The sequence below is a fragment of the Xylocopa sonorina genome, chromosome 4 (genome assembly GCF_050948175.1).
Source record: "Xylocopa sonorina isolate GNS202 chromosome 4, iyXylSono1_principal, whole genome shotgun sequence".
In the NCBI taxonomy this organism is placed as follows: Eukaryota; Metazoa; Arthropoda; class Insecta; order Hymenoptera; family Apidae; genus Xylocopa; species Xylocopa sonorina.
In genome coordinates this window covers 11,894,745-11,921,496 of record NC_135196.1, presented here as the reverse complement: position 1 = coordinate 11,921,496, position 26,752 = coordinate 11,894,745, and the positions used below count along the sequence as shown (strand labels likewise).

Here is a 26,752-nt window from a genome sequence, read left to right as displayed (position 1 = left end):
TAAAGATTCATTGTGTACAAAATGATTTCAATGAAAATGGAAAAACATTTTTGTAAGAATCTAAAAAAAAATGCAAATTTTTTTTCATTTTTCGCGCTCGTATGATCAGTCGATAAGCTGGAAAGGGAGGAAGAAAGAGAGAGAGAGACAGAAAAAGCGCAAATAATGAGATACCAATGTCCGTAATAGATTATATAAAATATAAATAGTTTTAAAATGAGTAGCGTGTGTTAAATGAAAAAAATCGACCGCGTTCCAAAAGTGACTTGCTGCAATAATTCTAAATACAATTTTCTAATTACGATTTTACGTCGAAGCAACATTATACTGGTTTTTTCTTCTGTGCACCAGCAAGAATTTTCAAAAATCAGCCTTTCGGCTAATTGATAGGCACTATAATGATCATATTCCCCTGATTTATTTCGCCAAAGTGCGTACGAATAATTTAAACAAAAAATAGTCAACTTCCGATAGGAAACATATTTATTTATTTAATACATATAGCTATATCTATATATTATTTACGCATGTATTTTTGCCGAATGTCGAAAAAAACTGTCGTGTATTTACTGCATTAAAATATATTCTATCGTAAATATTATTCATGCAATTTTACGTCCAATTTTAAGGAATAAGATTACACAAATACACAAGAATATGAATTTAATACGTGTAAACTTCGTTAATTTATTTACCAACGTTAAAAATTGTTATATGATTTATCTATTTTCATATAACAATTACATAGTTTGAACATCAAAGAATACTATACTGTTAGGTATAGTAAAAGTAAAATTTTACACTTTTCATCATACTTTGCAGACAATAAAAGTACATTAGCATTAGAACTATATTTTTAACGATAGCGTGATGCCTTCGCCGATGTGAATGTGTTTGTCATCGATTAATAACTATCAATTAATCAATTTTTCTGCATTCCTTGAAGTCCTGTTTTCATTACATTTTTTGTCCTAAGATCGTGTGTATTCAGTGTAACAGAAGAAAATAAATATTCGATAAAATATCATTTTTATATTTGTCTATGTTCAATTTTTATCGTGCAGCATTAAAGACTGAAAATAAGCACCAATGTACCACTAACTGCCAGTTATTGGTAAGTGGATGATACAAAGTATAAAAATATATAAGTAGTAGACGCTCAGATTTCATCACAGTGCTCTTACTGTGACAAAGTTGTGTTGTCGGGATGTAGATTTCAATAGTTTTACTATAACTTATTCGATATTTCCCGCTGTAGAAGTAAGAGAGAGAAAGATATACAGGAAAGCTATAGGAAAGAGTGAGACAGATGACACCGACTCTACTCTAGAACCCGTGGCGCCATCTCTGCGAAAAGTGCTCAAACTGGTCGCACAGCGTTATCGACAGCGAAGTAAACTGGTGAAGCACTAGCGCCATCTCTCGGAGAAAAACTGAAACCAGTCGGTAATTAGTTTCACTACTTTCCGCAGAGATGGCGCTAGTAGTTCTTGAGTAGTTTACTTCGCTGTCGATAACGCTGTGCGACCAGTTTGAGCGCTTCTCACAGAGATGGCGCCACGGGTTCTAGAATAGAGTCGGTATCATCTGTCTCACTCTTTCCTATAGCTTTCTTATATATCTTTCTCTCTCTTTCTTACCTCTAAAGCGGAAAATATAAAATAAATTACAATGAAACCATTGAAAAACACATCCCAAGCACATAACTTTGTCGGAGTAAGATTTTAAGAGCACTGTGATGTCAGTTACGCCGTGTAATATCACTTCCATAGCCACCTACGTCCGTACTCGTCGATGGTGTGGTGGCACGCCATAACAGCAGGATACTCTTGTGGCGTTACGGAACCTGGGGTCGCCACCGTGATACGCTGGTGCTATTTGAAGTGTTACGCGATTTGCTGCGTTGTCTGGGTACATTTAAAGAGAAGCGAAACGTTTACCTACTTTCACCGTCCACTTTAAATGTACACATCGCCGACTTTTAAAATCGCTCACACTTTATGCGTGATAGATTTTAAATGAAACTTGAAAGGTTATTTTTTTTCTCTATCTATCATGTAATAATTCGTTGTACCAAATGTTTTCTAATTCGCCCTTTCATTCGACGATTCTGCAATTCGAAGACAAAAGTGAAAAAAAGCTAGCGTCGATTATTAACTAAGCCTGCATTAATGTTGGTACCCGAGCCAATTTACAGTGTTTTACGTAGTAAGGATCAAACAAGGAATAGTTTATTGAGATAGTATGACGATTGAATGCGCGTAATTACTTAAGCCATACTTTGTTCGTCTGAAAGTCGACGAGAGATATTAGAAACTTTGAGCAAATGAAAAATAGAGAAAAAAGTCTGAAATGAAAGTTGAAGAAAGGAACTAGAAACTTGGCAGTATAGTCCATTTACTGGCGACTACTTGAGTCGAAAATCGTAGACAATCGTGGCATGTATAATATGCACGGGACTTGGTTCATCGCAAATGTGTAGCGTCAAATTAATCATGTTGAAGCGTTGTATATGTATTTGGGATCGTAGAAACTAATTGAAAGTAATTAGAAAAAAACAAAAATGGTGTCGATAATAAAGAAGCAACTGTTGAAACATTTGTCAAGGTATTTATATGATCGGGCTGTTAAATGGTTTTTATATTTAGTTCAATGTGCAATTAAAAATTGCACCACCCTTGGTGCTAAGTTGGATAAGAAATGTTCGAAATATTTTTAACGTCATCCATCGTTATCCTTAACTTTCATTGTCAATTATTTTCTTCCCTCTCTATCTATGCACAATCGTCAAAGCAATTCGAGGATTGTTAAAAAATCGTGATCCATATGAATGCTTCTTCTCAATCTTGTTGGCATAACTCTGTATTAGGAATATTTCAATATGTTACACGTATGCAAAGTGACGAGGGCGTTGAACTAATTATAAAAAAAGGAACCGTGCCGCATGGTCATTTTCGTTTTAAGCTTCATTTTTCTGACGAATTTATAGGTTTACAAAGAATTTATCAGCGGATAAAATAAATTTAAGTACATTTAAAGGCGAAGGTGAACTGACTAACTTAGAACTCGATGAGATAGTTCTGACAGATTTGTTGGAGTTGCCATCGTGGCTTAGATTAACAAGCGCTTGGTGTAACAAAGTTTCGTTTCGTATACAATGGACCAAGCTAAGAAGTGTTCCTATATTTTTGGTAACCGACAGCTTTATTCTCATGTGCCGATACATCGATATATAGTTTTTGTTCCTATTTTAATTAGATTTGATGTTTGTAGACTTTGGATGAAGTTCATATAGAAGTAGAAACATGCGAAGATTTAAGGGATTTATCTTCCTCGCACGGACCGTCTTCGTACACTGGTCCTGCAAAATATTCTTTTATACATAAAGTAATCGACGGTATAACAGTGGCTGTTAATACTGTCTCGGTTACGTTTAAAAGTCCTGCATTCATTGCTTCAGTTCTGGTACGTACTATTACTGTATTATTCGGAAGTATAGCGTTTCTCTATCTTTATTCTTCGATGTTTCATTTGTAAACTATTACTTCCTTATAGATGAATCGCATTATCGTAGAGTCAAAATCTGCAACGTGGCAGCGTTGCGATCTGAGAACTACTAGAGTGAAAGATTCTGAACGTGGACAGTTACTTATTTTTAAAGAGTTAGAATGGCAGACAGTTAGAATAGAAGCACAAAGTACTAAGGACAAGAACCTTACGCCATTACGGTTACTTACAAATCAAGCAAAATGTCGGATTACAATCAAGAAAAGATTATCAGGTTCAAAATGTTTTTTTATTATTCCATTCAGTTGTTTTACCTTTTTCTTTCCTTCCCGTATAACCCATGTTTCAAATGAAAATATATGTACTTGCATTTTAGATTGCTTTGTTATGGGATCTAGACTGATTCTTATATTAGATGATCTCCTATGGGTTTTAACAGATTCACAATTAAAAGCAGCACTTCACTTTATTGACTCTTTAGGAGGCCTGATAGAGAAAGCTACAATTTTAGAACGTAAGACAAAGGCAGCTAGAAAACTAGAGGTTAGTGTATCTATTATGCACCCTTAGAATATGCTTGGTACATGCAAGATTAGAAAATAGTGGAAAGTAATTGTATCTGATTGTATTTTGATGTTTTAAGGTATTGCCAGAGTATCAAGCACAAATATCTCAGCAATCGAGAACAAAAACTCAACATAACTCTCTTATCTCTAAATTTTTTGCAAGATACGATGTCATAGAAACATCGTACCATTTCCTCTGTCAAAGAATTGATCTGCACTTATGCGATGATGCTGGTAGTAAGTAAATACAAGCGTATTCTTTTTTATATATTTGTTGATTGATCGTTTAATTTATGTCTTCCCAAAAATTTTTTGTAAGCAGTGGTGTTATCAATGTTATTTATTTATGTATCCAGGTGGTAGGTCCTCTCATCCTGACTTGAAAGATGGTGGAGCATTGCACATTTCATTGATTAGATTTCAAATTGACTATTATCCGTATCACTTAGCAATGGCTGACAGAAAACATTGGGTTAAGTATAAAGAGAATGCTACACCTCACAGTCAATGGTTACAACAATCGGTAACTTCTTTTCGAAGTCAGTTCATGGATCTTATTGATTCTGGTAGAACACAGCATTCTCCATTAACAAGAAGTCAAGGCAATGCTACAGGTTTGTTACACTTCAGAGAAGATAGTAACACAACTGGAAGTGTAATTTGTTTATACTAACAAAACAATTTTCTTTGTTCTTATTTAGCTAACAGTATGAAAGGTTCGGGGGAAAATTTTGATAAGGGTAGTCAAGCCCAGAATGCAAACACAGCTGGTCACGAGCCAAAAAAGTCGCAACATCCTAGCGGTAATCCAGTGAAAAACTTTATTTTGGAACAACTTGCTAAATTAATGACTACTTGCATCATAATAAGAATTGATGATTTCACTTTATACAAAGTAACTACAACATCTCGCAATCCTGTACCAAAAGAATTAGTTACAGGTACGTGTAAATTTGATGACGATCGAATTGAATTAATTTTTTTAGTAGGTTTATTTTTTTAAAATTATCTTTCTCAATAATTATTTCGTTTAAAAATTGCACAGCTCAAACAAGGAAGAAACATGCATCAGGTACAGATTATAAATAGTTGTAGTATATTTATATTAATATCGCATTAGAAGTACAACTTAAATACAGCTTCATATTTAGGGACTTTGTTGCTTTGTGTGTTACGTTGTTACTATATCATACGTGTTCTACTTACTCTAGCATTAATTTACAATTTGGTACAAAACATTTTTAACAGTGATCATAAGACACATGAATAGTTATTAACATATCTAGACGAAGAAACCTTTAATATGCCTCATTGGAAAAAGTTTTCAATCATATTTACGTTCCAAATAAGTATATAATAAGAGAATTTGTTGTGCTCGCTTCATAAACTCTAAGGAGAATATTATATATATATATATATACACATATATGAATTGCTATACATCATAAAATAATTATTATTTGCATTTTATAATATGTAATGTATAACATTATGTGAATTATTATTTTTGTATGGAGTATATGCATAACGCATGTATGTCATTGGAGAATATATCCGCATCTCTATTTTTTATTAAAATACTTTTGTTTTGCTTAGGTGACAGAGACAGGTTTTGTCTTCCAGAAGATGTTACTATTCTTCATACTGAGTTTACATATTATTATTATCCTGGAGATATTACATTTCCATGTAGGTGAACAGATAATAGTTATGGTCTTTTCTTATTGTTTAGTTTATGTTAACAGATAAGAAGTTAGTTTTTAACTTCATATTTTTGCAATTTATTAGTGCCACCACCGAAATTTTATGTACAACTAAATCCCATCCAAGTAAACTTCGATGTTTGTTCCTGTTTATGGTTTAATTCTTTTGCTTTAAATTTATACCACTCTCTAATGAATAAGGATAAACAAGCAACATATACTTCCACTAACTTAATGTATTTCGATGTGAAGATTGAAGCTATACTTCCGAGAGTAAGTGATGATATAATTAGTCTACCTTTTAATATTCAATTCTGTTAAAGTCATGATACAATTGTTATTTTTAGATTGTTTTTGAAAGCCAGCAAGATTATCCTAATCAAAAGGATAGACCTAAGTCTTTGCACATACAGACTTCTAGAGCATCGATAACGAATGTTCGATCTGCAGAAAGATCTTCGAGAGCCGATTTAGCACAATGTCTGAATGCTTTTCAAATGGGTCAAATGTTCTTTGGTACTGAGTTTCCAAACAGATCTAACGATTTTCATGTCTTAACAGATAAATTTTTGGCACATTGTGCAGGTGATAATTTTCTACGAGCGTGTACATTTTTATTTTGTTTCATATCGGATTTTATATACATTTGTTTATTGCAGGCACTGATAATATTCGTCATCCACCGCCTAATTTCAGTAGTAATTCTATATATGAATTAATTCGACAATTATATCGGGAACTTTTATGGACTGAGGCCAAAGACGTGTGGTGTTGTAATCTAGAACCTGTTTGGGGAGATTTCCTTGGCGCTCGTGCGGTTGGTCAAAATCGTCCAGTACCGTTCCTCGATGCATTTCCCTTAACATTATGGTGTTACGTGTCGATGAATTCATCAGAAAAAGATTCAACAGGAAAACAATCTTCTACCGCTGACATTCATGGTCTCGCATACATAAGCAACTTAGTTAGCGTCCAACTAAACCATTATCAGTATTTATTCTTGTTGAGATTGTCGGAAGTTTTATCAGAAATGGCAACGTACCTAACTATCGATTCAAATAGGATATTAAAGGTAGATGCTGATAGTTCTTTAATTATCGGCGCGTTAATACCACAGGTAGAAGTAACATTCGTCATGCCATCGCATACTCCCGGTAAAGAAAATTCTGGCGGCGATTTGGAATCTGTTATGCCAGATTCATCTAGCATAGCGGATGACATTGCGGGTTCGTCTATTCCGTGGCAAACTACAGAACGAGTTGAGAGCAACAGTAAAAAGATAAATATAAATAATGATATGGTAACGCCGCAAAGTGACGTATCGTCGATGATGTCTATGGATTTTATGCATTCTGTTAATCCATCTCAAACTGTTGTCACATTTAAGCAGAACGGTACAAATAAACACGATCAACAAATAGGGAATGCGACGCATGACAAACAATTTATTGGTGTAGAAGAGGAAAGAGCGTTGCCTACTATACGATACGCTACTGATGTTATGCATAAACACAGTAAAGGGGACTCGTCATCGAATACGCCATTTATTCCTAATAATTTCAACGCTGGTCTTTCCTCTATGAAAAAAGGATTCAGTAATTTAATGACATCTATTGATTCGGCTTTCAAAGCTTCCCCAGAGGACGGTAGTAGTGACACTGTGTCCATAAGAAGTGATGTCAGTTCTGACAGTGAAAATTACGTTTTAATTAGCCTTCAGGAACAAGAAAAATTGGACACAGTGTTTTCTGTCGATAATTCAATTAGAGTAGCGGCAGTGGAAGAGGCTAGTGAGGTAGTCGAAGAAACTCCAGATACTCAGAGTGAAAAATCTGTGGATAGTGTATGTAAACGGAAGGATATTGTAAGTTTATTTTTTGTAATATATGATAAATAATACATAATATAATTTAGCTTTGATTTAAATATTAATTTTCTTTAGGTATCTATGGTAACATTTAAATTATCCAAAGTTGAATTTATTCAACAATCTTGTGGATATGCATCATCGATAAAAGTTCAAATTTCAAATATCGGTAACGACGAATGTTCGTGTATTCCATGGGATGAATTTCAGGTAAAATGAACTTCTATTAATCTACACGATAAACTTTTCGTTTGCTGATTACATACAATATGCTATTCTTAATCTATTAAATAGATCTAAATATTCAATTACTTTAAAGATTGCTGCAGTCAAAATTGTATATTGTCTTTTTTTTTTTTTTTTTTTTAAGTATTCCTTTTTTCTTTTATAATAATTTCGTTAGAAAGTTTCAACTTCTTTTACACACTGTACAAAGTGCTTTTTTTTATTATTGTATAAAAACTTGACATATTTTTATAATATTAATATAAATTAGAAAAAGTATTGCTTCGAAATTTACAGTTTGTCAAAGATGTTTTGAGTATGAAATTTGAATATATTAAATGCATAAATCTATTATTCGAATAATATCTTTTTCTTTCATTTGTTTTTCTTTTTTTTTGTATAAAGTTCTACTATTTAGAATGTATTGATGATTAATATTTTATTCCTTTCCTAGTTATATACTTCTGCGTGCCACAGAACTCTTAATTTTGTTTCTAGCTTTATATCACATACATTACAAACATTTTTATATTATATATGTATATTTATACAATGTTTGTCTTTTAACTTTTTTGCATGCTTCTCCTGCGTCTCTCCTTCTCTTGTGAATGTTTTTATGTGGCACTTGTGGCAGGTCAAGAGGAAGGTATTGGCAAAATACTCATATATTTATTTATATTAAATGCCTTGTACTATGTACATCGTATTGCATGTTTATTTCTTTCAAATTAATTATGTCACTATACTGTACAAATTTAATATACAGAAATAGTTTTCATGTAAATGGTTCTTATGTGGATGTACATATAAAATTTGGTAATTGAAATTGGAGACGCAATGGAAAGAAATATTTAACAAATTATATTTGTAGAGTATGTGACATATACATGCAAGTTAATTAGTTTTTATTTATTTAAGAAAAGAGAGAAAAGAATCTTTAAAGAATATATTTTTATTTTATGACAACGATTTTATAAAGCTTCTTAATTTTTAATTTCATGATACGTGTACAAAAAGTGTGATAAGTTCATGTAGCATGGTATGAAGTAACGCTTAGCTGGAATGAAGTTAGCGAAGCTTTCAAGCGTGATCTTGTTGAAATCGTTAAGTTAAGAATAGTTAGTATGAAAAAGAGGAAGATTCTTGTATATCTTGTAGATTCTTGTATTGTAGATTCTTGTATCTTATTATATATACATATAAATGAGAATTTAATATTGACACTCTGCACATATTGATGCTTTGCAGTTAAAAATCTTTTCTTAAAAGATTTTACAATTTATTTTATATAATTTGAAATTTAAAGTTTAGTTTTAAATATTTGACAATTAATCAACGAAATACATTTTGTTATATTGTAGAAGTATAAATGTGTGTGTTTGTGCGTACGGGCACGCGCGCGCGCGCAAAGACACGCACACATATACATGCATATTTTAAATAAATTTATCATTTAATATGTTTTGTTTGTTAGACAAAATTCAGTGCACGATCTAGAGGCTGGATTGAATTACCTGCAGATTCTAACTGTAGATCATGCATTAAACTCCGTTTGGATCATGATTTAAAATGTAAATCTGATTCTTGGAAATTATCCCAAGCAAGTGAAGCTATGACTAATAAAAGTATGCACACGTCTCGTAATCGGAATCAAAATAATGTCACAGAGCAGGAAGTAGATGATTCCAGTATCGATGTGTACAATAAACAAAGTGTATTGGATTTATTTGAAGACAAATTAGAAGTTAAAGTTACCAATGTATCAATGGCCTTGTCAATGAGCTCCATAAGTGGGCTTACAGATTTAATCGAGGATGAAATTATACCTAGGCCAATACCTTTGCAGGTAAATCAAGCATTACATTTTATTATTTACTAGTTTCGCTGTACAAATTGAAGAACTGCTATCTGTAATGTGCTATGTGTAAATTTTATTATTTTCACTGCAGGCATATTTAGAGAATATATCATTACGATTAAATGAAGATCGTCCTCCGAATAATATAACTTCGCCAGGACCAATTCCTATAGATCTGAATATTTCAAAACTTAGGGTAGTACGAGACACAGATGGAGTTTTTCATATTGAACCAGTTGGTGAGTAATAATATATTGGTAAAATTGGAATATTGTTATCCGTTAGCCACTTGTAATTTGTATAAAGGAAAATATAGTTAGTAATATACGATAGTATAGCATAAATTTATATGTACAATATAAGTAGGTCTTTAAGGTACATGCAAGTGGCAAATTTATTAAAAAATTCTCCTACTTTTTTAAAAGTTAATATTATACAATGTGTAATTGTTCTGTGCATACAGATGGCCTTTCTAATGTGAGCATTAACACGAAACAATTAGACAATTAGTAGTAGAGTTTACTGCTTCAATGACATTGTCTAATAGAAAAATAACTATATAGAATTTTAGATTTGCACTTAATTAGGCATGTTTTACTTTTTTTTCTCCAAATGAAGAGAAACCAATTTCCGCTTATCGCATATGCTTATTAAAAATAAAAAGCAAGTACGCAATTTATAAATCAGCATGAGTGAATAACGTATGAAAATATAAAATATGAAATATTGTTGTGTCTTGTATATTATCAATAGTGCTTATTGATCACGAAATAGTTTAGAAACTAAAAATATATTATTTGTGTTCACCATCTCTATTGAATAAAGAGTATTTAATTTTCTGATTTCCTCGGAAACAATTTTTCATTAAAAGCACCAAATTTTTATATGTTTTACTAATTACTATAAAACATTTTGCAGTACGCTATTTTTATAAATCTAATTAAATTGTTCTCTTTCTAGTAAACACACTGAGCAAGAGTAATTCTCTTGTAACGCTAATGAATAGTGATAATCAGATAGCCCAAAATATAAATTATGAAACGGAATTAAACATTTTGAGGCAGTCCAGTAAGCAGTTAAAATCGGACAATGAAGAACTCCGACGTCGCCTCGGTGCTTTGGAAAAGTTATCAGAAGAAAATGCGAAACTGATGCGTATAAAAGAAGAATCTGACTTAATAAAGTCCCATTTAAGTGTGGCGCAAGAAGATATACAGTTGCTTTTGAAAGAGAAGAGAATCTTGCAAGGAACAGTAACGGAGCTTGAAAATCAAATAATTAGAAATGGTCCTGGCGGCGGTACTCGTGCAACTTGGTCATCGAAAAGATAGCATACCAGTTGTTTCGATTGTTCCAAATGTTGTAGTTCGAATAAGTCGTAATAATAATTTTATTAATATTAAAGTAACGTTCATAATACTTAAGATGAAAATTCACATGATGGGATTAACATATGTTTTCATATTATCTAAACTTAACTAAGGGGGAACTGAATCATAGTAAAGTGCTTAAACCTTCGTTACTATACAAATCTGGTACATTAGATTAATTTTCATTTTCTAAAATAGTAATAATATACTTATTACTAAGCGTTAGAGACTACGACAGCTTTTTACCGTTTATTTCAAGTTTTGTACACTATTTTCTTCTACCATAATTATGCCAGTAACTGCCGTTCTGCTCTTCATATAACAGTGTAATAATTAAGAATGTATTCTGTTCCATAAGATGCACTTATGCGAGATACACTGTTTTCTTACTATGATCAAGTACAAGGCGATAAATAATGGCAATAGTAGTCAGTGTTTAGCATTTCCATTGATAATACAAACAAAGAAAATAACTATCGAAAAGAACATTTTGATTAAGTGCGTACATGCATATTTGCTCTATACAATAATGTGTGCGTTAAAAAGTGATGTGTATATAAAACATTGTTAAAATATTTGCACACGCGTATATCTATATATACGTATTTGTGCAAAAATAGTAAAAAACGTAACACAACATGAACTGTAGTATGCTAGTCAAAATATTGCAATATATATATATGTTCAGAGAGAGAGAGAGAGAGAGAGAGAGAGAGAGAGAGAGAGTGATAGAGGGAGGAGAGGGAAAGGATTGTAACATTGGTTGTTACCTAGAAAACAAAGAATTAGATATAAATTTTTTACCAATTTTTCGTTTCCTTGGTCTCGAATGTTTCGACGAATTTCGTAAATAACTTTTAACTGAATGGATTAATATACAATAACGTAATGTAATAAGATATCGTGAGATATTATTGAAAATTGAATGAAGCGTTGTTTGAGTCCATGGTTAATGTAGATTGTCTAGCTTGAAATTCACAAGGTGGAATTGTTCGTGTATTTTTAATCAATGATTTGTTTACATTACTTGATAAACTAGAACAGCTGCACGAAAGAAACTGATTGTAATATATTATAATATACAGAGTGGGAAATAATTTTGATTATCTTAAATATTTTTATTCTTTTTAGAAATATGGGGAAACTTTCTTTACAAAAGTTACATAATACAAAGGGAGCACTCATTGCAGGCATGTATCGCGATCCGGACGAGATACGATATGCACAGATTTTGGCAGTCTGTTTCAATGTTGCATCGATATAATCAACATACCATACTTATTTATTGTTAGACGATGGAAAAGTAACGGATATTCAAGATGATCAAAGCAATTGTCTCACTTTGTCTGTATGTACAATTCAGTCTCTTTTTACGCGGTGGGTGCACGCAATCGTACAAAAAAAGTGCCAGAAAACGATTGCGTAAAATAAAATATAGTAAATATGTGGGAAAAGATCAAAATTTTTCCAAAGATTATGTACACATAAAAATTGATTTTTATTTGCTTGCAATCGATTAAAAATATCCGGTAGCCAATAAGTATGCTTAGGAGACATAGAAAAACGAACGTAGCTGCACTGCACAGTAAATATCGTCTAACAAGAGACCCAGGTGTATATGCAATATTACAATATAATATATTATATATATTATATAATATATAATCTGGAATGTTTTGATAAGACTGTGAAATTGATGTTATCGTGTTACTTCCTGTATTACCATTAAAGTAAGGGCATACATTGATTGATATTTATGAATTTGTCGTGGAAGCGAATAATATTGGACTATATTAAAGCAAAATTACAATCTAACGATGTACTATATAGTGAATTAATAATTTCATCGTAATATACTGTTGTGATATCTTGACATTTCATCATCGTTCATTACTGTAAATTTAGTTTCTAGGGTGGGTTGCTGGCCAATCCTTTCGCCGCAAAACAATAAGCTATTTTTCTAGTGTTTCTATTTACGAAACCCGCAAATTAGACTTATTTTATATTTTATATGATTCCGTTTTCAAGAAAAAATAAATAAATAGTCTGTTTTCTAGTATAATACATTTACTAAATTCAAGATTGATATATAATTGTGTTGCGAGAGAAATATTATACAACTTTATAATACCCTCTTTCCCTTTATATTTGTAAAACAAAGTGAAGAATTTAAGTACTGTTGCATTAGACTTTCTTTTGATAAAGAAGGAATAATACTTGATTTAAAACGTTATTTCTTAAGCTCTGTACGTTTAAAAGTTTAATTAGAAAATTTCTTATCATTTTCATTGTATTACATTAAAATGTTAGAGAACATGGTCAGAAATCTGTACATTAGATTATGTTACAGGAAGACATGTAATATGTATCATAGTGAAATGGACTGTATATTTGTAATTATATACATAAATTGCATATCTCGACATTAATTTCGATATATAACGAAGTTAAGTGTAACAGTTCAGATTTTCTCATGAAAGTTAAACAACCGTAGATACTTATAATCTATGTTACAATGAAGTATCCAAGTTTTACTTGCAACGCATTTTCATTATTTCCCTATGCAGTTATTTAAACATTATATATATACGTGTGCGTTATACTGTAAATTACTTTATAATATTGTACGTTGATTCCTGTTAACAATTTTACTGAAAACAATAATTATGTTTGCATATTATTATTATGCGTTACATGCACTTTTTTTACAAGTTATATGCCGTTTATAAATCCTAAGAAACTAACTTTTTATGTCTGATTATAAGTTATCTTAATGAAATATAAGGTATAACTTGAATGAATTTTGGTAAAATATATACATTATATGTATACATTAAGATGTGATTACACAATTATTTTTGAACAAATTTTACCAGTATTGGATAATTATTGCTTCACTAGAAATCCACCGTCTTGCAATAATTGTTATAAACAAATATACTACTTTGAATGCTGTACGTTTATTCGGATTTATATTTTTTTAAACAGATTTCGTTTACAAATCAGTTACGTGATATTTATATAAAATGTATTAAGGGTTTTTAAAATGTATATTTACAATACCATTTGTAAAAGTATATTTTAAACTCTTCGCTAAACTTTGTAATTGTTGTTAACTTATAAAGTATACATTTAAACTGTAATAACATTTTGTACACAAGATTTTTTAACGATTGGATGTGTAAATCCGAGGCAGCTCGAACGTCCGATCGGTCTTCTATGCTTCGTTGTCGATCGATTATTTTATATTTCTTTACTATATATAAACTAATAAAATTTGGTTTTCGATTTCTTTTGAATTTAGAACGTGAACCGTAAAATAATTTGCCACCGTTGACGTGTATTTCAGGCGAAAATTTTAAAAGTGGCGCGGCGAACGATCGTCTATGTTCGTATATCCTCGGATGTCTCCGGCATCGTATCTGTAGCGAACAGCGTCTCGAACGAAAGGGGCGACAAGTGCCACGGTCGAACTATTTACTTGAATCTGTGTGCGAGTCGATTTAGTGTGTGGGTCAAAGCGAAGGGACAAAAAAGAAGTCACTCAAGGAATCATTGCCACCGTACGTAAGTAATGAATATACAACTGATACACGCTGAAAAAATGTCATTCCCGTCGGTACAAATACACGGTACCAGCGAGCCTTTTGCATCCGAATCAATTTTCCATAACATTCGAATTGGCGGTTGAGCACGGTAGACTATAAGTTCCGATCATGTTTCGCACGAAGTGGTAACAAGCATTATTCTATTATTTTTCGCATCTCCCTTATGATACATCCTCTTTAATCGCGATGCGTTCAAACATTTTGTCTTTTCAGTAAGGAACACGATCACTCATCTTCCTATCAGTTCTTGCAAATGGAGCACAGTCATAAGAATACCGATTGTTATTTTTTCTATTACTCAACGTGCACAAAGGTACGTATTTCTTATTAACGATATAATCGCGGGATCGTTCGTTATATCTAGCCGATAGAATGGGATTCGAAATATTCGATAGATTTGTTCCATATTGTTTCTGATCCATTGAATTCGCGAGGTTAGATCGGCCATGTTGGAGCCAGGCTTTCCGCACGATATCCTTCTTTTTGAAATAATTAGAGAATCGTGTTATGTATTTACAGTTTACACCGTGATTATTACATTTCACGTTCACTTTGACAGCTAAGTAGCCTCAATTATTTCAAAAAGGCTCAATTGATATCGTTATTCGTAGTCGAAACAATTTGTATTATCGACGATAATTTTAATATGCAATAGAAGTTGATGTGCGTTACATTTGTCATTCGGTACGGATATTTAACATTTTTTATTACCTTAACGTATTATGAGAAACTATGTGGAATAACAATAAATATCAACACATTGCATACTAAGACAATTTGTTGCTGTTCATATATTTAATTCGATGTGCTTGTCAAACATATACGAACAATGCGTTTTATAGAGTGCATTATGTAGACACGTCACGTATGGATGACACTGTATGCAATGGTTAATAGATTTGACGATAGCATAGGTTGCAGTATTGACATTTTGCTTGAGCACTGCAACTGTCGCTGTTCACGGCAACATCACAACTTTTTGTCGTGCTATCGTCATTATATCTTTCTTATACCTTTATTATATTACTTTCTGCATTTTCACTGACGCTATGTAATCATTTTTGTAGGGTGACAATTGTCCCTTCAGACATGAACCTTCTGCCTTAGGCTGCGAAACAATGTGTGTATATTGGCAGCAGGGCAAATGCCTCGATGATCATTGTACCTTTAGGCATATGGAATTAAGAGTAAGCATAATAATAATAGAAACGTCATTAAATACCAATCCCGGTAGTTTAGAGAGGTTTTTAATATTTTATTTTCGTTCGTTCGAATAGAAAAATCGTAAATCAATTCCATGCTATTGGGAAACACAGCCTGGAGGCTGTAGGAAACCGCACTGTTCATTTATGCATAAAAGTCCTCATACAACCTTTAGCGATCCCATTAATCCAGTGAAGAATTTTGATTTAACATCGAAAACTATGAACCAGGAATGGATGAATCGTCAAGGTAAAAAAGTGTTACATGATTCAGGGTGTTTCCCACTCGAATCAACAAACTATGCTCCGTAATGAAATACGTTGACAAACATTTGCAACTCTTACGTTTGATTTAAAAATAGTTTAACAACTTAAAATCATTGCTTTCGTTCATGATTATGTAATAATCGTTTTTTTTTTCGTTGCCAACAGATGACACAAAACACGATGGTAGTAGCACCGAGTCTGATCAAGGTAGAGGAAGCAGCGAAGCAGGCAGCTTTATTGGTAGTCCAGCTGTCGATCCTCTTATCGTCAAATTTGAAGAAGGTATGAGGCTTTACTAGCCCCCCCGTCCATCTTTCAGCGTACATTACCTTACGTCGGCTACACTTTCCCTTCCACCCAATTTACAAACGAGCATAAATATTCCAAACACACTCAGTATTCCGAGCAATCTGACAATCCCCAATAACGTTTCTAACAGTCTCAATATACTAAACAACATCAATGTTACGAACAATTTGAATCTACCACAGGCTAATGTACAAAACTCTCAGACCTCTTCCTGTCATCATACACACACACATGCATTATCATTCTCTCATCCACAAAATCTACACTCATCCTCTCCTGGCCAGTCACTATCGCCGTTACAAAATCAACAGAATTCTTCGCTCCTCCAGCAGCCATCGTATTCACCTATTCATAATCAGCAAACCTCTCAGCCTCAAACGTCAAGATTTCCGTTGCCATATCTCGAAATGACGTCATATAGACGATTTTAAAGTTGCCAGAGAATGCCCTGATTATAACAATGTAAGTTTCTATCGAGCAATAACCAGCATTGAAACAGTAGATTAACGAGGTATTAAAACAAACGGTGAAAGCAGATATAAAATTACGCGTAACGATTAGATATAGTTTTTTAAATACTACGTATAAAGTATTGTACAGATGTACGAGCGTGTACAATACTCTATACGTACAAACAAAGAAACAAGTTGTACTTCCTACTTTGCAGTAAACGTTATCACAGATACCATATTGATTGAGCACCAGGAATGTTAGTACATTTCCGATACTTAATCGATCTTCACTCGTGTAGTTTATTTTAATCAGATTAGATAAACCGATGAGTACACTTAAAAAGTAAAAAAGAAAAAGGCAAAAAAAAAAAAGAAACGGAAAACAAGTTTTAAGCTCTTTAAAGGAAACAGCTTGAGCTGCATCGATGTCATTGAAAACTTATATAATATTTTGCTAATAGTAATGGCTTTTGATAGCGTCACGTACACGTTGATGTATTGTAAATTTCACGAGATACATTTTAAATTTCCTCTTCAATAATAAAGACTGCACTACTCACATAGAATTTATTCGTATATAGAAAATATCAATATATAGTTTTTATTTAGCTAACATAAAAGATACAGTTGAACGCATACGTGTATGGAAGAATATATGTAACAAGAGAATATTCCTTTAGTTGAGAAAAAGTTGCGATAAAAACCAATAGGTGATCTATATCGTCGTCTTTATTATTGGATAGAATAAGATTACAAAGTCATTGTTGATATGTGAAGGATTTCTTTGAAAGATCGTTTCAGACATTTGTGTACATTACACTCTTAAAGTTATAGTCCAAGGTGTGTGTTGTTTCGATATAACGATCAATTATACATATATAATTTTGTGTACACGTACAGTGTATAATTATGGGGAAGAGGGATAACATGCAACATTTAGATCGATTCGACGGAGCTGTGTTCTCAATGATATTGGTTCAAATTACCGACTAGTCATAATCGGGATTAGTATCTATGTCAGAACACAGTTATAGAATATATTATCGTACATCGTCGATTAAAAAAAATCGCAATTGATTATATCGTCAAAAGAAAGAAAGAAAAAAAGGAAAAAAAGAAGAAAGAGCACGACGGTCTAAAATTATATAGAAAAAAATAAAAAATAAAAAAAATAAAAAAACGTACATATAATAGAAAAGGATGAAAAAAAAACGTAGATTTGAATATCAATTTTTGCAGGGGCTGCTATATCTAAACTTTGCCTGTAGCCCTCTAACTGCCTATGGCTATCTTTCTCCAACGGCAGCGCGATGAGCCTTGAAATATCCCGAACGCCGCATTATAGAAAAAACCAAGATCGAAGCGTTCACATCTTTTCATTGTGCTAAAACAGTACCGAACCTTGAATTTATACCGGATGAAATAAGAAGATAGCTATGGGTCGTCGCTTTGCCACACACACGATTTGAACTCGCACAGATTTCTTGATTACCGATCTGATAACCGTGATTACATAGTTTAGGGTGAAGCAGTTTGTTTAGTTTTTAATGGAGACTGAGTTTTGATATGTTTGATTGTTTGATTGTTTAAGAAAAAAGAAAAAAAAGAAAAAAAAGGTGGAAGGAAAAAAGAGAGAGAACACTTTCATCAGAAGGCAAGATATGCTTGAAGCATAACCAGTTTGTGCAAAGTTATGAAAGGGAAAAAAAGTGAAAAAGCAGAAAAAAAATGTTGTCTTTCCAGCGTGTAAGGTGTTAGTACTAATTTCTTTTGTTCGTGATTTCTAACATGGTTATGCTTTAAGTTCCAATAAAGCGTTTATGTCCTGATAGGAGATTATTCGAGTCGAATACTGCCTCAAATACACGCGCACACACGTGCTTTCTGTTTGTTTTTCTCTCGTGCAATACTGCATGTATTGTTACATGCGATTAACAGTAATGCTTTTCGTTTGAAAAGGAAGAATGACTAAGGTGAGACGAATGAACAGAAATGAAAGAAAGAGAGAGAGAGAGAGAGAGAGAGAGAGCGCAAGAAAGAGAGAGAGAGAAGAGAAAAAAAGAAAAAAAAAGAAATGAAAATATACGAGTTTTCAATTATAGGGGATAAGCAGTATCCGATTCAATCGTAATGTCCCAGATCTAATTTGTATAGTGCCGTACACACGAACGAATGCGATGATAAATGCCTTCATATGTTTTGGCTTCCCACACGAATTAGCGAGTTTCCGAAATGGCATGGGATAACCAAACGAGCACCAACGGTGTGCAGCTATTCGATTTTACATGAAATTTGTTAGAGCTACGCGAACAGAGAGAGCGTGGTCGTGTCTGAATCATACTTGCAGGGGATATAATGTCTCGCAGACGAGCAGGGAAACCGGTAGTGAATAATTGCGTCTAACAGGAGCGAGTTTTATCGAATCACGCTGCACGAGGATAACGCGTACTTCCTTTTAGTAAGCGTTAAAAAAATAAGCAAAACTGACGATTTTATCTTTCGAGCTCGCCTTACACTTGTTACGCGTTTCGGTTTTTTCTTTTGCGCGAGATTCATCAACACTGAAAGAAGAAAGATTGCCACTACGAATGCGAACGAACGAGAATCGAAGTAATCGGATGAAATTTGTAGCTTAACTCTTCTGAACGAATTACAAAACATCAGGCCACTCGTTGAAATATTACGGCTTGTATAGTTTCGTCTTTTTATTTTTTTTTTTTTTTTTTTTGCCATGCGTTGTTTCTTTGCTCGATCATGTAAAAGCATTTGATTCTTCTTCGATCAAACAGAGATAAATCATCCAGCGAGTAACGAATTGAAAGGGGTGAAGGAGTCGCGCGTGGATACACTATGATCGAACGCTATTACGATATAGATACAAGTTTATAGGTATAAATATATGAGTGTGTATATTTATATGCATTTACGCGAAAGAGTACGGGAGGATGGAGAAAGGGATAAGCGCTCGCGCCGAGGGGTGAAAATTCCAAACGGAATATAAAAGAGACGCAACCCTCTGTCACGTATTGCATGCGTACACGGATACATATTTAAAACGTACACGTGCTCTAAACGGAAATGAGGCCGTGTGAGGTTCGTTCCAGTCGCGTCACGATTGACTACATATTATTACATGTCGCTTCGTTCAATATTAGAATATTCAAAGAAACAAGTAGGCTCTCTCACTTAATGTAAGAATATTCTAGATTCCAATGAAAGCAAGTATATATGTATGTACATATATATATATATATATAATTCTTATTTTTATTACGAAGTACTATTTGCGCCTAGTGGTACGCACGGGAGATGTAATGGTAAAAAAAAAAGAGAAAAAAAAATAGAAAAAAAACCAACCATAATCTTTATCACAAGATTATCGTACAGCATGATGAGTAATTATATTCTATTTAACTGCTATCGTCACAGACACACTGATACATACACACATAGATACACACACACACACATGCACACTAACGCGTACGTACGCGTGACTGAAATAAATTAATTAATCGTCGTCGTGTTTAAATGTCGAGCGTCGATCGCGCGAACGATGAATTCGTGGATTACTGTTAATTGTGCGATTTATATACGGGTTGAATTCTACGTTCTCCAGTGCCTAGACTACTACTTTCGTCTTCGCCTCCTTACGTAGCGAGTTTCTATTTTCTTTTCTTTTTATTCGAGGCAAGAGACGCGGCCTGAGACTCCTCGATTGATTCTTGCGTGTGAAACGCGCGAACGATGGAACCTGCGATTCGAACGGGGGGGAAAAAAAGGAGAAAGCCCGATGAAAGAGATCGAAGATTGCGAGTAATAACGCGAGGGAGAAAGGAAGGAAGATTGTGTACTATAAGCGAAAGTATTAGGCGACGTGGCGAGAAGTGCGTGTATGCGTGAGAGTGATATGTTTCCGTTTCTTCGTTTCTTTTCACTTACCGTCGTCGCAGATCCTCTCCCGCCCTCGGGAAGAGACATCTAAATCCCAGAGCAACCGGTGTCTGTGAGAATTTCACTCGATTTGCCCTCAAATGTCACGCGCGGAAGTACTAATTAGGCGGTTCGATGATTGCACGGCTCTGTAACTGTCGTTGTGCGAAACGATTATTTTTAAATTTAGGTGTCTCCTAATATATACACAGTGAGTAACACAAATAATATATAGGTGTATTCCTAAGGATTAAAAAGAGGAGAATGGCAAAAGACGTTTAAGATATATAGATATATATAAATATAGAAAGAAAGAAATAAAGATATTAACAGGCATACACGGTTGGAAACAGAATGGAAGACAAGCTGTTTCTCCAAATAAGAAACACGATCGTTTCATTGCTAAATCGAACAGGATCGTCTTTTGATTCGTTCTCGTGCAGTAAGTGCGATTATCGGCCTGTTATAATATGCACGATTTGCCTGTCGTTTAGTCGCTGAGTGCGTGTGTGCGTGGTTATTAAGAGGCGAAATAGTTTGTAAAAGTGCTGAAACATTTAACGCGCGCACGAGAGAGAGAGAGAGAGAGGAGATGATGGGAAAGAGAGAATGTTCAGCAGCTGGACTTGTGTCGCCGGCGACGGCCTTCCGGTTTCACGTGGACTGTCGTCCAGCCGATCGCACGATGCGTTTAAATGTTACTTAGAATTAAATCGGAGAATCGATCGGATATTTGTAAGAGATTACGAAATCGTTTCGATTGCGAGAGATTGTTCGCAACAAACGATTCGTGGGACGCGACTTTTCTACAGCTTTTCGTTTTCGTTGCTTCTTCGTCACCGATCGCACGTGTACACGTATAGGGTATCGATGTTCCTTTGAACGTTTCGTAGTCTTTCTGAATCTCCCTCGACACCGTGCCTTTGTTTCTTTTTTGTTCTAGTTCGTTCCCCATTTTCTATGTCCAGCTGCGCTCAGTAAACGATTCTGCTATTCGAGTTACGCTGTTTCGTCGGTACGATCAATTAATTCTTGTTCTCTACCTTAAAACCGTAACGTTCTCACGTCCCGACGTCCGTTTTTCTTCTTTTTTTTTTTTTTTTTTTTTTTTTTTTATTTTCTCTTTTCCTTTCCCCAAATTGTAACGCGCGCCAGACTCGGAGTTCGTACTTGTTTCACGATTATTCGTGTCGATAAAAAGAAGAAAGGGAAAGAGCACGAGGAAAGCATAGGATGTACTAGTGGGAGGAAAGTGTGTTAATTATTTAAACAGAGTGTAAATTTAAGAACACCGGTAATTAGATAGCTTTTAATTGTCGAGATGATTTCCGTTTAAGCGAGAAAATGGAAGAGCAAGGGAGAAATTATCGTTGCGTTCGTTTGTAACAACCGATGAACGATGAACCCACTTGATTTAGCGATTAACGGCGGAACAAAAGGCGAGCCCAGGTCCCTTCGATTTCACAACTAAAAACAGGGACTTGATTGATTAAGAGAGAGGGAGAGAGAGGGAGAGAGAGAAAGAGACAGAGTGACAGAGAGAGAGAGAGAGAGAGCGAGAGCAAGAGAGAGAGAGAGAGAGATAATACGCTGAATATGCGATAAGTAATTCCGTATTAATCGATGTAAACGAATGAAAAACATTAATTTTTATCGAGGCGATTACTTGGAATTCAATAAACTTGATGCCATGAAGATGATAAGAGAAAATAATGCCAATGCGACAGAGACGATCGTTACCGATTATATTTGTTGCTTTGAGAATACAATAGCCAGTGATAGCGATCGAAGGCCAATCGTCTTTGTACTCTGGTCATCATTAGTTCTCAATTTTCTTTGCGTTCTTTGTATCGAATTATTGTAAGCAGTGAACGATCGAATTTTTTAAACGAACCACCCGATAATTGTTTGTCACTTGTTGAATTGAATCGTTGCGAAATTCCACCTACCGGTGGAATCGTGTATTCTTTGTTTTTCTTTCAAACGTCGGTTGAAAAAGATAACGTCGGTAGCGAATTAGAGAGGAGGGATGGAAATGTGGAAAAGGAACGAGGAAGAAACAGATTTTTTTCGCTGGCCGTCGCGATTCCCTCGATATACTCGATCATCGTCGGAGCTTTTCAGTCGATTCTTTCGATCGTCACATTTACCAACGCTCTTCTGCGCACGAGAGAGAAAGATAACGAAACAAGACGGATTTCTTGCGTCAGTTGCTTGTTACTTCATCGAGTTTGAATTTTCTTGGAGATCGAAGCCTGGACAGGCGAGGCTAGATCAAAATGAATGACCAAAGCCGACCAGTTTTTCGAACAGACCTTCCAAAAGACGATACGATTGCGGTAGACCTGCGAACAAAAGAGGTGTAAAGGAGAAGTAGAAAAAAAAAGATAAGAAGATAAGAGACTAGAAAGAGACACGGATATTGAGATAAAAGGCGACGATAATGATTCACCTATTGGCAGGAATATGATTCGAGAAATCAGAAAGCTCCACTGCACGGTAGATTCTAAATACCCAGGGATCTCTTTAGTTTTATCGGTGGCTTCTGCAAATGGTTACTTATCAGGAACTATAGTCGTGTGCTTGAAACGAATACTTGTGACGAAACGGAAACAAAAAAGAGAGAGAGAGAGAGAAAGAGAAATAAAAGGAAAGAGAGGGGGAGAGGGAAAGAAAAGGAAAAGGAAATAAGGCAGAGAGAGAGAGAGAGAGAGGCTGGCTGTAAGGAGACGCGGATACGAGGATCACTCGACAACCGTTCATTATCAAGGAGTATCGATCAAAGTATTGGAATTGTACTAAACACTCTCTTTATTTCTAGCTCGAATCAAAATTTCGAACCGATAGTATTAGAATTCGAACTTTCCCCTAACTACTGTCAGACATCGAAGGCTGCTTAACCCAGTATATACATAAATGTAATATATAAAACCAAAAAAAAAATCTTAACTAAATTCATCGAAGACACGAAAAAAGATACAAGGAAAAAAAATGTTTCCCCCCAATAATGTTGCTAAAAGACACACAGTGGAAACGTTCCGAGATACCACCTCCGAGGACTTTACTCGATCGCTGGTTACTTTAAGGATTCTGATAAACGAACGAGCGACCAGCGTCGTGGGAGGGCGTCCTCGTTGTCCGACCGTCTAAACAGAGATTACCCACTACTTCCTGGTTATGTTTCTTCCAGAGTCAGACAATGAAAGTGTACCGTCCCCGGTAAAGCCGCAGCCGAGGGTCCCCTACTGCAAGACCTACGAGGAGATCCGTTTGGAAGAGATCCAGGCGGAAAGCGCGGCCTATTATTCCTATCAAACGGAGGATCGCCGGAACGACGCAGCTGGCGGGAAGATGAAGACGCGCAGGACCAGAAGGATCTGCTTGTACTCGCCGCTTGGTAATAATAAACGGAAGATCGGCGAGAAAGCGTTGGACTTCGAGGTCCTCAGTTTGGAGGAGATTCGCCGCCGGAAGAGGCGTCGCAAAGGTGACCAGGGTGAGGACGAGGAGGAGGAGGAGGATGAGGAGAAGATCGGCGAGAAATCCAGCGCGGATTTCCTCAAGGACGCCATCAAGACGTTGGCCGAATTGAGCGACTCGATCCCTGTCGTAAGGGGCGTCAAGCGATCTCTGGACGATCGTCAAGAGGACTTCGCGCCTAGGTGTAAAACCAAACGTAGTTCCGGTCACACGGGCACGTCTATCGGTAACGTTCCACCCGTTAAGCTTAGACGATCGCCGAAACGGTTCGCGTTTCACGAGAGCGAGGCTGTTGTAGAGAATGCCGAGGAATTAGTTGGGAAAGGTCCGGAGGAGAGACTGGAACGGCGGTCGAACGCGTCTAGGAAGAACGAAGTGGAGATCAGGCTGTGCGACAGCAGCACAGACGAGGATCAGACGCCGTTGGAGAAGGGCGAGAAGGTGATCGAGGGTAGAAAATCGGCTGGCCCGTACAACACCGTGGACGACTCGAAGGAAACCTGCGACAGTCTGTCGAACGTCAACGAGGAGGACTATCTCACGCTGGACATGGTATCCGACGACATTCTAAAGGACATCGACGCGTTGCTCAAAGAGAAGACCTCTGTTTGAGATCGGACCGCGCCAGGACGAACGAAGGACCTGTCGTTTATCGAGACGGCGAACCGATCCACGGCGAGCTCTTGGGGAATCGTTCAGCGTATCGTTCTCGCGCATCTTCATTTTTAAGTAGGCAATGAGAATTCTCGTGAGAATCGTCGTCGCGTTAATCAGATTCGCGTCCGTCGTCGAGACACACTGGCCGCGAATGGACCTAGTTTTAACGAATAATAGAATACAACTTCGGTGAACATTTTCAGATGAATCGTCGTGGTACGATCGATGATTGGATGCTCCTTTGCAATATTCTTGGAATTCGGAGTGGTTTTTAAAAAAGGGAAGAAAAAGTAGAAATATTTATTAGAGTTAGATGCTGGAACGATCAGTTTCACATTTTACGTTTTAGCAATCGTTCACGAATATGTCCGTTTCTTCTGGTATATTTAATATATTCGATCGTTTCAATAATATTATGGAACGATACGATTTTTTTTGCGAGCTCTTTTTATTTCGCGTATGTTTTATTCGTTCGATCGAGCGACGTCAAATTTTCCGTATACCTTACAAGCAGTTGACGAGCTTACGAATTATCTGATCGAGAAAATAAGGATAACCCTTCACGGTCCAATTTCTTTTCTCCTCGAACAACCTTGCGTTGTTCGCCCTGAAACGTTAATGAAATTCCGGATCGGAAATTCATTTCCCTACGTTTTTTTAATATTTAGTTTTTTTTTTATTTATGAAGGTGTTGGGCGTATTCCGACTAACATTCAAAAAGTATGATTGAAAGGAAAACGGCAGAAATTACATCTAGAAATGCAATATTCCCGTGGTGATCGTTTTGAGAAATCTAAAAATGCGTCTCGTTCATTTCCGATGAAACGAGGCGTCGCAGCAATTGAACCTGAACGACACAATCGTTCTAGAAATAACGATAAGAAATTAATAGTAATCGTGGCAACGATAGTTCCTAAATAGATCTTTTCGTACTTGGATTATTACGTGATACATCTAATCGTGCATTTCTTGCTTTAGAAAACGTTCTTTTCACATTCGCAACGAGCCGAGTAGAGTTGCACAAATTAGCTAGACAAATGCAAAATGGAATAACGAGACGCAAGAACGAAGCTTCTTAATTAAAAATTATTTAGTTGCTAAACGTTTGATCGATGTCAAAGAAATTTATACACGAGTAGACGTATTCCTGTTGTAGAGGCGCACGTACTGAAATACCGGACCGTTAAGGGAATACGGAGGTCGCAAAAAATATTTTTCTATCACTGTTTATCGTTCAATCGATGCTTCTTTCCATACTCTTCAACGTTCGTACGTTAAACAATAACTTGTCACCGTTAAAAGGATAGTGGCAAGTACCACCATGTCTTAAATGTACATTCAAGGGTAGAGTGTTAGCTGATAAATCAATTCAACGTATCTCTTTTATTATAAAAAAAAGAAAAAATTGCAATTTTTTAACGACGGTCTTTAGTGATGCTGTCAGAAATTTATGAATACTTGGCTTTGAAAATTCAGACTGTCTAGTGGCTCGAGAAAATCTAGTCTGAATCGATTTACGAACAAACTTTTGAATCTTTCACGGTTCTTCGATATCGTCCAACAAATATTTTCATTATAGCAATTTCCTTCTCGACTATTGCCTTATAATTTTTCATTTTGGTCTAGAATTCTTCTATTTGGTATCGCATTTTGTTATATTCGTCGTTGATACCATACCGTTGTTAGAAGTTTATCGAAAAGAATACAAATCGCAACGAGAAAATAAAAAAAAAAACAACATATGTAGA

At 35.1% G+C, this 26,752-nt stretch overlaps 2 protein-coding genes and 1 long non-coding RNA gene across 11 annotated transcripts in view; all 3 read left to right on the top strand.

Moving 5' to 3' along the window:
* Positions 1 to 2,310: 2,310 nt before the first annotated feature.
* LOC143422967 (bridge-like lipid transfer protein family member 3B) lies at positions 2,311 to 11,209 on the top strand. 7 transcript variants are annotated; one of them, XM_076893971.1, is made up of 19 exons: positions 2,311 to 2,607; positions 2,990 to 3,191; positions 3,274 to 3,465; positions 3,556 to 3,781; positions 3,884 to 4,050; positions 4,151 to 4,310; positions 4,430 to 4,687; positions 4,775 to 5,014; positions 5,119 to 5,145; positions 5,670 to 5,762; positions 5,862 to 6,049; positions 6,124 to 6,361; positions 6,436 to 7,640; positions 7,719 to 7,853; positions 8,503 to 8,514; positions 9,343 to 9,714; positions 9,818 to 9,965; positions 10,190 to 10,203; positions 10,687 to 10,809. In XM_076893971.1, exons 1-19 carry the CDS (start codon positions 2,564 to 2,566, stop codon positions 10,687 to 10,689), a joined length of 3,924 nt encoding a protein of 1,307 aa, XP_076750086.1. In that variant the 5' UTR covers positions 2,311 to 2,563; the 3' UTR covers positions 10,690 to 10,809. The 7 variants fall into 7 exon arrangements, with proteins under 7 accessions (XP_076750086.1, XP_076750080.1, XP_076750084.1 ...); XM_076893965.1 differs by lacking the exon at positions 10,190 to 10,203 and having other exon boundaries at positions 10,687 to 11,209; XM_076893969.1 differs by lacking the exon at positions 10,687 to 10,809 and having other exon boundaries at positions 10,190 to 10,568.
* A 129-nt stretch (positions 11,210 to 11,338) lies between these two features.
* The window catches only part of LOC143423012 (uncharacterized), a 76,620-nt gene continuing 61,206 nt past the window's right edge, over positions 11,339 to 26,752 (top strand). Inside the window, exon 1 of the long non-coding RNA XR_013101782.1 lies at positions 11,339 to 11,778. This is a non-coding gene — a long non-coding RNA (uncharacterized LOC143423012). The remainder of the gene's footprint in view (positions 11,779 to 26,752) is intronic.
* LOC143422989 (uncharacterized) lies at positions 14,532 to 24,959 on the top strand. Of its 3 annotated transcripts, none has more exons than XM_076894017.1 (6): positions 14,532 to 14,663; positions 14,918 to 15,017; positions 15,772 to 15,891; positions 15,982 to 16,156; positions 16,339 to 16,455; positions 24,058 to 24,959. In XM_076894017.1, exons 2-6 carry the CDS (start codon positions 14,958 to 14,960, stop codon positions 24,957 to 24,959), a joined length of 1,374 nt encoding a protein of 457 aa, XP_076750132.1. In that variant the 5' UTR covers positions 14,532 to 14,663; positions 14,918 to 14,957. The 3 variants fall into 3 exon arrangements, with proteins under 3 accessions (XP_076750132.1, XP_076750133.1, XP_076750131.1); XM_076894016.1 differs by lacking the exon at positions 14,532 to 14,663 and adding an exon at positions 14,676 to 14,829; XM_076894018.1 differs by lacking the exon at positions 14,918 to 15,017 and having other exon boundaries at positions 14,553 to 14,663.

Excerpts from the sequence above, each read along its gene's own strand:
- LOC143422989 (XM_076894016.1), top strand. Across the intron at positions 15,018-15,771 it reads ATTACTCAACGTGCACAAAG|GGTGACAATTGTCCCTTCAG; the intron begins GTACGTATTTCT and ends TCATTTTTGTAG. Across the intron at positions 16,157-16,338 it reads GGAATGGATGAATCGTCAAG|ATGACACAAAACACGATGGT; the intron begins GTAAAAAAGTGT and ends CGTTGCCAACAG.
- LOC143422967 (XM_076893965.1), top strand. The coding sequence starts at position 2,564 with ATGGTGTCGATAATAAAGAAGCAACTGTTGAAACATTTGTCAAG. Across the intron at positions 4,051-4,150 it reads AGGCAGCTAGAAAACTAGAG|GTATTGCCAGAGTATCAAGC; the intron begins GTTAGTGTATCT and ends TGATGTTTTAAG. Across the intron at positions 4,311-4,429 it reads CTTATGCGATGATGCTGGTA|GTGGTAGGTCCTCTCATCCT; the intron begins GTAAGTAAATAC and ends TTATGTATCCAG.